The sequence below is a fragment of the Osmerus mordax genome, chromosome 8 (assembly GCF_038355195.1).
Source record: "Osmerus mordax isolate fOsmMor3 chromosome 8, fOsmMor3.pri, whole genome shotgun sequence".
In the NCBI taxonomy this organism is placed as follows: domain Eukaryota; kingdom Metazoa; phylum Chordata; class Actinopteri; order Osmeriformes; family Osmeridae; genus Osmerus; species Osmerus mordax.
This window is the reverse complement of record NC_090057.1, coordinates 19,751,535-19,764,019: the sequence shown is the minus strand read 5'-3', so window position 1 is coordinate 19,764,019 and position 12,485 is coordinate 19,751,535. Positions and strand designations below refer to the sequence as shown.

Genomic DNA, 12,485 nt, shown 5'->3' with positions numbered 1-12,485 from the left:
GCATGTGTTTCATGTGCTCCGGGACACTACACAGGCCGTCCTACTGGGCTGGGATTTTCTTTGTAAAAATCACGCCCTTATTGATGTTGGACGGGCCCAGCTGCAACTGTGGGGCATCAGTGTCCCCCTGCTGACGGGTAAGGACATGATCCCCACCTGCTGTATTGTGTCGCTGGTTTCTGGATTGACTATTCCCGCTCTGAGTGAGACAATAGTGTCTGTAAAGATCAGTCCGCCTGGTTCTGCTGACTTAACCCTTGTGTTATCTTCGGGTCATTCTGACCCATCAGTCATTGTGACCCACCGTCGTATTGCGACAAATTTACCGCATACAAAAACAAAGTGAAACATTTTCTTTTAACCGTTGGGCTGTCTCAGACCCCCCCACATTGCAAAGGTTAAAAGAAAATTATTTTTATTTGTTTTTGTATCGGGTAAAATTGGGCAAACACAACGATGGTTCGTTATGAACCTTTGGGTCATGTGACCCGAAGGCAGCACAAGGGTTAAACTGTAGCGACTTTGTGGGCTACTTAGAACCCAATGTGCATGAGACAGCTGGACTGGTTGTGGCGCACACTGTGAAGAATGGAGTCACAGCTACCCGTGTGCTTAACCCCACATGTAATGACTTAACACTCAAACACGGAATGCACTTAGGTGAGTTTTACCATGTGGAAGAGTCAGATCTCACTCCACTTCCTCAGAAAATTGTAAATTTTGGCAAATACAAACATACCAGTGCCCGCTATGTCACTAGACGATTCTCCTATCACTGAAAAGGAGAGAGCAGAACTAAGCTTTTACATAGGTTAGGTGGTGTTTTCAATGCATGCAAGGAAAATACAGGGAAATGAAACATTCCAACGGATGATGGAACTTGTCCTGAGATGCCTACCCTGGCAGATGTGTATGGTCTTCCTTGACGATATTTTGATATACAGCAACACGTTTGAGGCCCACCTCTCTAATCTAGAAGAGGTGTTTGCCAGATGGGACTGACTTCTTTCACCATCATTACGGATCTTCGGCCGTTACTGGGCCTGCGTCATATGTCTATTGACAATGATCCATCTGGCCGGAGGTGTAGGTGGGTACTGGAGCTGGATCCCCTGCACTGGGTCATCGAACACCGAGAGGGGGTTCGTCATGCTAACGCGGATGCTTTGTCCCGCCGGCCAGTATCGACGCACGCCAGGGAGGACAATGGTGTGACTCATGTGAATGCCGTTGACTCGGGACATACCTAACCATCCGGGGACTTTCCATACTCAACAGGAAATTCTGGATGGCTTCCCTACCTCTCTGCCCATAGGCCAATCGCAACCAACTTTAGACCGGTCGGTGGACTTGGGACCAGTGAACCTGCAGGCGTTGCAGCAGTCCGACCCAGATATCTCCATGGTGTTGGACTGGATTGAAGGGGTTGCGCTGAAACCACCCCGCGGCCGTCTGAGGGGGTCGTCTGTGTGTCTTAGGAAGTTATGGACTGAATTTAGTCAACTCGCAGTGATTGACAGACTTTTGTGTCGGTCTGTGCACTCTTCACCAAGGGGTGAAAATTTAGTGCAGACTGTTGTTCTGTCGTCTCTCGTACCGGAGATTCTGCAGCACCTCCACGGCGGGGCTGTTTCGGGGCATTTCTCTGCAGAACGGGTGTGGGAGAAAGCTCGTAAAACATGTTATTGGCCGTCTATGTTTAGATACATTAAACGACGGTGTGAGCAGTGTGAGGCTTGTCAGACTCTACGGTTTCCTGTCCCTAAACAACGGGCCCCAATGGGAGGGTCTCTGGCCAGTCACCCTTTTCAGAGAGTGGCGGCGTACATCTTACAGTTGCCGGTGACAACTAAGGGCAATAGATATGTGCTTGTAGTAGCAGACTATTTCACAAAGTTTGTTAACTTGTATGCTCTTCCCAACCAGACGGCACAGACCGTGTCTGTTTGAAGATGATGTGCTGGTGCACGGGATTCCTCAGACTTTACACAGTGACCAGGGTTGGCAGTTTGATTCCAGGCATCCAGAGCCTCTGTCGTCTACTAGGGATAAAGAAAACGCGCACCACCGCCTACAATCCGAAGTCGGATGGCATGGTGGATTGTCATAATCGTACCCTGATTGACCAGCTGGCCAATAGGCTGCTGTCACATGGGGGTGAGTGGGACTATTTTCTGAGGCAAGTGGCTTTTGCTTATAACACTTCGAAACCCCATTTTACCTTGTGCATGGGAGAGAAGCATGAGTTCCAGCAGATGTGTTGGTGCCTCTGAGACTGTTCCAACTCTCAGGTGCCCAGGATGCAGGCAGAGTTTGTGTCCTTTATGGTAAAGGGGCTGGAGATTGCCTTCGGTGATGCAAGACTGAACTGTGCGATGGCCCAGGAAAGACAGAAACTACTATGATGTGGAGGTGCGTCATCGGCCATATGAGATGGGTGACATGGTGTGGCTGAACAACCTGACAGAGAGTCGCATGAAGCTGGCGCGTCACTGGAAAGGACCTTATAGGGTTATTCAGGTGCTTGACTCACACCGGATTGAGAATCCTTTGGACTATGATGACCGGGAGCAGGTTGTACACTACGATAGATTGAGGCGATACAACTTTCCCGTAGCCCCGGGGCCCCAGAAGGTGGCGCCTGTTTCTTCCCCAGGCTTTGCTCCTCCTGCCACGCAGACGGAGCCCGTTGACCTGGTGGGCGAAGGAGGGATGTGTACAATGCCTGCTGATTCTGACGAGTAGGCTCGGGTGACGACTCGGACCGGGAGGACAGTGCGTCCCCCTGGTCGTTTTGAGGACTTTGTGTTGACCTGAGAATTGTTCTTGTTGTTGTTCTATTATGGGGGGAGGATAGATATACTATGTATGCATATGAGGTTTGTGTGTATGTATATTTGTGATTTTTTTTCTTTCTTCAGATGTACTTCTGCCTGTTGGTTTTGTCATGCCCATGCTGCTCTGGGGCGTAGTGGGGCCTCTTTCAGGGGGGCCTCCAACTTCCTGTGTTATGTGTCAGTGTTATCTGGTATGTTTGGGGAGTGCGTGAATTGTCATCTGTATGTCTTGGGGTGGCCATTGGTGTCTGATTCTATTGTATTCTATTGTTTTTTTTGGCTGCCTGCTGTTGCATATGTTCCCAGGATTTGTGATCTGTTTGTCTGACTGTTCTGTTGGAACGGGGACGTTCCATGTTGAGGGGGGGACGTATGTGACAGACCTTTCTATGTGTAACGGGAAAGGGGGGCTTTTGTCCTTCAGGAGTTCCGTAGGCATGTTGCTACGGCAGTTAGGTGAAGTAAGTGGAGGGCTGTTCGAATGCTAAGTCTGAGAGAAATACAGTAAACAAATACAAGTTGTGCTTGAAGACCGTGTCCGTATATAATTATTTACACAACAGTAAGTGAACCCACAAACAGATGGCTACAACATTATACAAAATATGAAAAAGAAAAAAATAAATATAATACTATTGCAAAGTGCTGCCTGGTAATAATTTATATAAAATATTCTCATGTAAACAAAACGGTCTTAGATCCGCTGCTATAAAAACTCAGATGGCAGTTGTTATAGCTTTGGCCCGATCTGAATTGCTAGGGAGAGGCTGCTTGAATGCCGAAGTCAGCTGTGTTTGCACTAAGGTTTTTAGTTTTTTTCTTGTAGCAGTGATATTCACACTTGGGTGGTGCCGTTTCAGGTGAGTTAGCATGTTTGTCGTGTTGCCGGAAACGTAGGCTACCCGATCTTAGCTGAACAGTGTCGGTACTACGGTGTTCATTTTAGGAAATCCTCAGATCTCAGACTCAAGTAAGTGTCAGACTCAAACGAAAAGGCATCAGGTCTCAGAAAAACTACTGTCAGTCTCAGACAAAACGACGTCAAACCAAACGGCGTCAAACCAAACGGCATCAGAAAAACCTCTGTTAGTCTCAGACAAAACTGTCAGAAAAAAGTTGTCAGAGTTAGAGGCAGCTGTTGACTACCTTCTGAATTAGCTAAAGTAGATGGCAGCTTTTACAGTGAATACTGCTGTGGTGTTGTTTCTGTTAACTGGTACAGCAAGCAAACTATTTGTGATATAATACAAAATAGTTGTTTTCTGCAAGCTAGTTCACTCGTGTAAAGTAAACCCATGTTTAGTCCTCCGGTTGCCATGTATACTACAGTGTTAGAAAGTGAAGTAGCCTAATGCAATTGACATTTTTATGAACATTTAAAATGAATGCCTCCACTTGTCGCTAACATAACTTCGCTAGCTAGACAAACATAACAAACTAGCAGTAGGTCTGTGATAGTAGGCTACACAACATTGTTTGAATCGTTCCTTCATGGTATACGTTAATGGCGATTGTTTTACAGCCACAGAGTAATTCTGAAATAGCAATTTTACATTGAAACTGTGCATAGCCCTAGGTAGGAGTAAAATTTAAGATTAATTATTAACATTTACCCACAGAATTTATGTACTGAAGCATCTGACAGCATTGTCCAGAAGCCAAAATTTGAGAGGCTCAAAATGTTGTGTAGCCTACTATCGTTTGAGTCTGATACTTGAGTCTGAGATCTGAGGATGTCCTAAAATTAACACAAAGGCCGTGTTCACACTTGACTTCTTTTTTCAACTGCCAGCGCCTTTTTTACATGCAACCCTATGGGAAAAGGAAAAAGGCAGCCGCCTTTAAAAAAATGGGCGCAGGGCACAACGCTTTTTTTTATTTCAATTTTCTCAACTTTTCAGAAAAGCGCTGGGTGACTACTTTTTTTCTGAGACTGTCAGAGGTTTTACTGACGGCATTTGGTTTGACGCGTTTTGTCTGAGAATGACGACTTTTGGTCTGAGACCTGACGCCTTTTCGTTTGAGTCTGACACTTGAGTCTGAGATTTTAGGAGGATGTCCTAAAATGAACACCGTAGGTACTGTTCACACCAGACGCGCATTTCTCCGCGCCAGTCACCAAGCCTTTCAGCCAGAGAATGTCTAATATAGAGCTCCGGTCGTCACGTGACTTTACTGTTTACGTCGCCATTTTGGCAGGAAAGTAGTGGCAAAAATAAACGGCGCCAGCACGGATTTAAACCTGTCCGAGTTCACTGCGCAGTTATAAAGCAAAACTTGATCAATTAAACATTAGTGATCCATATAATGCTCCCAGAGTTATTTTTACGAGTGAAACGAAAGGCTTCCCCGACCTTCTGTATCCAGATATTTACAACTCTCTAACTTTCATTCATCCTACCCTGCATCCATTTATATCCCTCCAGGCTTTTGTAGGCTTTCAAAGACTCTAATCAGCTGGATTAGTGATGAATATTCAGCTTTGAAGTCTACCGGCTACAAATTGCTATGTGTAACGTTAATGCAGTCAGTTTTATATTTCTATAGCTAGCTAGCGTTAGCTAGTCTGTAACGTTCGTCAACGGTTAGCTACTAACGTTGGCTAACGTACATTATACCAGTGCACTTTTCACCACAAAAATGCCAGTACATATTTATAACAGATAAGTAATTCCAAGAGACTGAATGATCCTCAGTTGAAGCCATGGGTGGTTGTCAGGAATTATGGGGTTCTTCTCTCTGGATCTTAGGAATCCTATAAAATGCTTTTCCCCGATGGTTCAGGCATCCCGGCGCACAGCAGCTATCCACCATGTTGAATCAATGTTTATTGAAATAGGCAGATTAAACTATGTATAATATGTATGTAAGTATATATGTATGTACACTCTGGCGCTCCACTTGGCTCTCCACTTTCCTGCCAAAATGGCGATGACCGGTGCATGCTGGGATTGCGTGACGTCAACTCCTGGAGCTATATAGGGAGAACTGCCACTTTCGGGAAACTTCCGGGTTCTGAACTGGTTGCAGTTCCACTCTAGGTCCATATGAGGGCACTAACGAGCTAGTGCAGAATGAATGGAGGTCTATGGAGCTATACCCCTCAAAATCCACTTTTCTCAGGATATCATTTTTTGTTTAGTAATTTGAATTCTGAATTCGAAAGGGGAGGCAAAAAAAAATACACACTGCTGAGTGTTAGATCTTTTAGAAGTCGCCTTTCTGTTCTAAAAAGCCTTTTTAAATGTCAATGACGTCATACACATCATACGACCAGAGATACTTCTTTACGGCAAGCTCTGGACACTTCCTTTTTTCTCTCGAGGCATCGACAACACAGCTGACAGGTTAGGCTCTCCCCATAGATATATATAAAGGGTAGATGTCTTACGGCGGAGTCTAGAACGTCTGCACATGGCAGCCATCTTGCTACAGTCAACTCGCTCACCCATTAAATTGTGTTGGTGCTACATGTACTTTTTAAATGACCACAACTTGCTCAATTTCCAACCAATTTTTTAACTTTTTTTTTTTAATCAACGTCAGAAATGTCGTTATGCCACTGCATGCTTATGAATAATTATATATATATATATTTTTTTTATAGAATAGAAGTGTGCAGTGGCATAACGACATCTCTGACGTTGATAACAAACCAAACAGTTTAAAAATCGGTTGGAAATTGAGCAAGTTGTGGTCATTCTAAAAAGTACATGTAGCACCAACACAATGTTATGGGTGAGCGAGTTGACGGTAGCAAGATGGCCGCCATGTGCGGACGTTCGACTACGTTGGCCAGCAACGCGGACGAGACAACAAGCCTTTATATATATCAATGGCTCTCCCTGTAAATACACATGCTAGAAAGAGTTTTGGCTTGCTAATTTTGTTGCTAATGCTTTGACATTCTGATTCTGCTTCGGATGCTATCAAGCGGGATCTCTGGTCGTAGTCAGTCCTTCACTAACCAATCAGCATTCATTAGCAGAATGCTAGCGTATTATGGGCAACAACGACTCATCTTGTAAGAAATCGAAAAGACATAAGTACTCGTTCATTCAACTTTCGAACTATAATCCATGTTGAACATGCAAAAACTACAATCAAATCTGAGATTTCTCAGCGACAATCAGGTGAAAGAGACAAATTTAGCCGTTTAGCTCCATAGACTCCCGTTCAGCATGCGCTCGCTCGCGATCACCCCCAATGGAACTCTGGTGGAACTGCAAACAAATTCAGTACAATGGGGCTTAATAGGGAGTGGACAGACTCTCCTTAACCCTTGTGTTATCTTGGGTCGTTCTGACCCATCAGTCATTGTGACCCACCGTCGTATTGCGACAACTTTACCACCTACAAAAACAAAGTGAATCATTTTCTTTTAACTGTTGGGCTGTCTCAGACCCCCCACATTGCAAAGGTTAAAAGAAAATAATTTTAATATGTTTTTGTATTGGGTAAAATTGGGTAAACACAACGATGGTTCGTTATAAACCTTTGGGTCATGTGACCCGAAGGCAGCACAAGGGTTAAACAGTCTCTGCTTTCAGCTACTCTGAGCTTTACGCTGACATGATACATAAACTTATTTAGCCTATGTTGTCTTTATAAAATTGTTGCTGGGGGTCATACAACTCCTTGTGCTTTTCAACTTCGAGAATTAATTTGATGTCATCCATCTCCTTGAATTTCTCACTGATTTTAGTAATCGACTTGGGGGTTCTCTCTCGGTAGACTATGTCTGTACGCGTGTGTGTTGTGTGCAACGCGTGACAACTCGTTTCTCTCAAACAAAACAACTACGGGCATGCTAGATCAACAGATCAATCCGTTTATTTTCATTTATTTTCATCAGGGTAACCACATGTAAAGGTCGTTCGTTACCAACATTGTGTAGTTAGGTTTAATATAGGGTGAATATTGGTAAAGTAGGCTTTGTAGGCCTCCAAAGTAATATAACAAAAATCATTATAAAGTTTACAACTTTACAAATGTTCACCGTAGTCTACAATTGATGTAGTAAATTCTTAATAACATGTTATTAAGGCATTAACTAATATGGTGTCTTTTATCATCCTGCAGCCGATTTCACAAGTGTCTCGCAAAAGAATTAGACCAGCTGCCGAAACGATCGCAGCGTAAAAGGCGGCGCTTCCAGGCGCGTTGCAGCAGATCGCAGGCAGTGTGTCCCAGGTGTAATGCCGTTTCGCCTGAGTCTGACACTTGAGTCTGAGATCTGAGGATGTCCTAAAATGAACACCGTACGGCACACTGCCCTTGTTTTATCCACTTGTCTTTCTCCTTTGCAATATTTGACTAGAAAGCCGAAGTGTTCCCAAGCAGGAGACTTTAGCGACAGGGGAGGGTCTTGAAGCTCCGGTTTATCGCTTGCGGTAGCCATGACGCACACGGGCTGCATGTGTAGTTGCCAGCAGAAAATAAACCACTCAACTTCCGTTCTGGGAACTCACCCGTGCACAGCCCTGTACCGAACCGAACGCCCTGTACCGAAACAGTTCACTATAAATACATGTATCGTTACACCCCTAGTACATAGTGGGTGAAATAAGAGGATTATAGCTATTTTCATCAAGAATCCTTTTAGAATGTCCTTTCTGTCACGGCTCACGCACAGAGGTAGACCCAGATGCAGATTCAGACACTGTAGGTAGCTTCCAAGAACAAGAGGGTTTATTTAAGGCAGAGTAATCGGGGACAGGCAGGTGATCGGTAAACAGGCTGGCGGCGAAGGTACAATCCGGTATCAGGTAGAGTAGTCGTGGACAGGCAGGTGATCGGTGCACAGGCAGGCAGCGAAGGTACAATCCGGTATCAGGTAGAGTAGTCGTGGACAGTCCAATTGAGGTCTAAGCACGGGAAATCTGAGCACAAGGCAGGAACAGAACAGGTAACAGGTACGCGGGAACGCTCGGTAGAAACACACAAGACGAAGTGGCACAGGACAAACATAACCCAACGGACTAAATACCCCACTAACGAGCAGACAAGACTAAACACACCTGGAGGGGGCGGGGCCAAACAAAACAGGGGAACACACACACACACAGACGTGTAACTTTCTCTACACAATTTTTGGTGGTATTGCAGAAAAGATGGCACCTTGGAATGTTTAATGCTGCTGAGATTATTAATTGTAATACCAATGTATGACAGATGTAGAGCAGCTTTGTAAATATGTAAGTTGTATTGATGTGGGTGTTTGTGGTAGATAAAATCCTTGAAATCACCAGTATAAAAGCCCTTGGCTATTATGATTTAATGTATCGCTGGCATTCGCATAACTAGACATGTAGCCATATACAGATGTGATAAACGAGTTGTGTGCATGTGTCATGGTCAGGTCACTCCCATGGTAATCTGTGTGTGTCTCATCTACAGCTTGCTCTCTCCCTGCCCATAAGAGTTTAATCTTTCCCTCTGCCATGGCTAAGAAAACAGGCTTAGTTGTTTCACTCTTCTCCTATCTAATTTGGAGGGGAAGGAGTTCTTTCTCCTAGATGGGTTCTCAGGCTTACATACACTGACCGTGTCAGACTTGTTACCACTGTTGTCAGGCTTACACACACTGACTGTGTTAGATTCCTTACATCTGAGGTCTACTCAGTGTTTAAAACAATTATATTATAATTTCATTTTTTTTAGCTTTGCATTTATTTCATAAAATATGCTAAGTATCTTTTGACTACTTGGCCTAGTGAATAGTTGTGAAAGTAATGTTTCTGTGACTTTTCTCAACACAATTGTCCAGGTTTAACTCCAGCATGCAGAAGTTCTTCGTAGGAAAAGGGGGCAAGAATGTGGCTAACGGTAATGCGGCAGCCAGCAGCGAGATGGAGGATGGTAAGGCTTGTTCTGATAGTGTGTGTGTGTGACCCACTGTTGCCACTACTCCCAGTAGGTAAGGCTAACTAGACAGGCTGCAAATGAATAACCTGCATTTAGGACCTCAGACCCCCAAGCAAAAAAGCATCGAGTAACATTCTGAGGGGATGAAATGAAGGCCATGTTGAAATGGCATGTTTGGAGAAATGGAATTGTTGACCCACTGTTCCTTCTGGTAATGGCAAAGGCTAATGTGGAGGACTGCTTTCTGTCAGCAGAGTGGTTCATCATTTTTACCAATAGACTCCAAAGCTAACTTGTGCATTTTCTTTTGTCTGCTCCCTTCTCAAATGTCTGTGCACAGGTTGCTTTCCTTTCACTCATATAAGTGCCTGTCTCTTTAGCCTTGCTAAACCCAATATTGCTTATTAAGTGTCATGAGTTTTTCTGCATGTTAGCTTGTCATATTCAGCGGTTTTATATATATATATATATATATATATATATATATATATATATATATATATATATATATATATATATATATATATATATATATATATATATATATATATATATATATATATATATATATATATATATATATATATATATATATATATATATATATATATATATATATATATATATATATATATATATATATATATATATATATATATATATATATATATATATATATATATATAGTGTGTGTGTGTGTGTGTGTGTGTTTGCACCTTGTGTGTGTGTACAGACACACACATATAAGGTGTAATACATGTCACCGGTTAATATGCAAAGCACACGGTATCGCCTGTACACGCCTGCGCGATGATATCAAACCTCTGCACGCACGCAAGAACTTTACATTGACTTTCAGTTGACACAGGCGTTCACACATCACGCTGGCGTTGTGCACACGTATTTTATTGACGTGTGAACAATGTGTACGTGTTGTGTACACTACACCTAACATACGCCTCGAATACGCAAGGCCTACGTGAACACTAAAGGCTTATATATGCTTCTGCGTTTTTCGAAAAACGGACACATGGGAACGCCCTCTTCTCCGAGGAACGCCCTCGGAGAGCCCCGGAGAGCTCGACGTGCACCTCCTATCCGTCGTGAGCGACGGAGAGCTACGGAGACCCCCTTGGCTGTGATTGGTCAGTATTAGGAATCGCTTGCGTCAGGGGCGGGGTTGCCGGGATAAACAGGACGAACAGAATCCTTTGACCGCCATTGTTGTAAGTTTTCACAATTTATATTTCAGCATCAACAGTACATGTAAATCAGCTTCTGAATTAAAATGTGACGAGAAATGGGCAGTGTAGTTGCTGAAAATGTGCGTATTTTATTGATGAAACGGCTAATTTGTAAATTTGCTCCTACTTCTCAATAACCTAGGTAAATAAACACTCCACGACGATTTACAAAAAGACTTTGCGCCACCTACTCTTCTGGCGGTGAATTGTTTTCAGCACCCACAGCCTACGGAGAACCATAAACGCAGTCTATCCGTCCGTATCCGTGCGTATCCGTGCGCCCGCCCATCCGTAAACGGAGACGCAGAAGCATATTGCGGCCTTAAGCCTAACTGTTTGATAGATATTTAGTCGTGCGCACATGCAGGTGTTGTGTGCTTTGCATACTGACACCATTGCACAGAAATGCCTGCGAACACCTACCCGCTTAGACGCATGAGATCTTTCAGCGTGGGTGAGATCGCTGTTTTGAAATTCATGTTTTCGAACATGAATTACAGATTGACCTAAGGCAAGTTAATTTTGGGACAATAAGTAAAAGAGAAAATGAGAAAATGGTTCTGCGATTCTAGTGATGAGGATGTTCATCACTGAACAAAGTATTCGAAGCACATATAACACGTGCCTATACGCACGCCTTATCAAATGTAAGATGCACAAATTACGTCTGTTTATGCGCACACCAAATTTTCTATCAAACTGTAAGGTGTAGTATTCATTTCGCACTTTCTAAATCTCGCCAGAGTAGCCCACACGTAATTCACCCGTATCAGGTACGCGTGAATGCACTGTGTGCAGCTACGCTGACACAAATTAAACCCCATACGCACCCCCCCCCCCCCCCCCCCCCCCCCCAAAACTACTGCACCAAACAGCCCTGACCCGCTGAGGCAAGGACTCCACTAGACCTTTGAAAGTGTATTGTGGTATCTGGCATCAATATGTTAGCAGCAGTAAGTTGCAAGGAGGGGCCTCCATGGATCAGATCAGTATTATTCACTTCACCCAGGGTTTTTCCTGGGTCAAAATGGGTCTTCGGTGCTCCAAAAAAATATATATGTGTATATATTTCTTTTTTTATCTTCCTTTTTCTAATCAATGTATTTCTTCCCGGGTGTTTTGCATCCCCCCCCCCGCCGAAACTAAACCTATATTTCGGAACAGGTTAATGTAATAGTCTAATAGCTAATGTAATAGGGCACATATTTTAGTCCTATTTCCCCTAAACAATAAAGTTAGGCTACTTAAAGACACCTTACACTCATAAAGTATGTTCTAAATGGCATAAATGCTGCCAATTCATAATTGACGTAACAACTTATTGTAAATGGTCAGTAGCCTAGTCTATCGATTAAGGTAGGCCACTCTAAAGCATGTACACTGTCTGCTTCATTTGATCTTGATAGGCTAAGCATTCTGTAGAAAATAATAACAATAAACCCACTTTTTATTAATTAAAACTCCTTCAGCATAATAATGCACCTGAAATACAAACCTGAGCAAGGGCAGCAATCGCTATCGAATCAACAGACATGTG

The 12,485-nt window shown here is 43.4% G+C and overlaps 1 protein-coding gene across 1 annotated transcript in view; it reads left to right on the top strand.

Annotated features, from left to right (window-relative positions):
- Nucleotides 1–12,485, top strand: part of slc24a4b (solute carrier family 24 member 4b) — a 96,620-nt gene that overhangs the window by 55,124 nt on the left and 29,011 nt on the right. Inside the window, exon 10 of the mRNA XM_067241061.1 lies at nucleotides 9,607–9,698. Within this exon, the coding sequence (XP_067097162.1) occupies nucleotides 9,607–9,698 (92 nt within the window). The remainder of the gene's footprint in view (nucleotides 1–9,606; nucleotides 9,699–12,485) is intronic.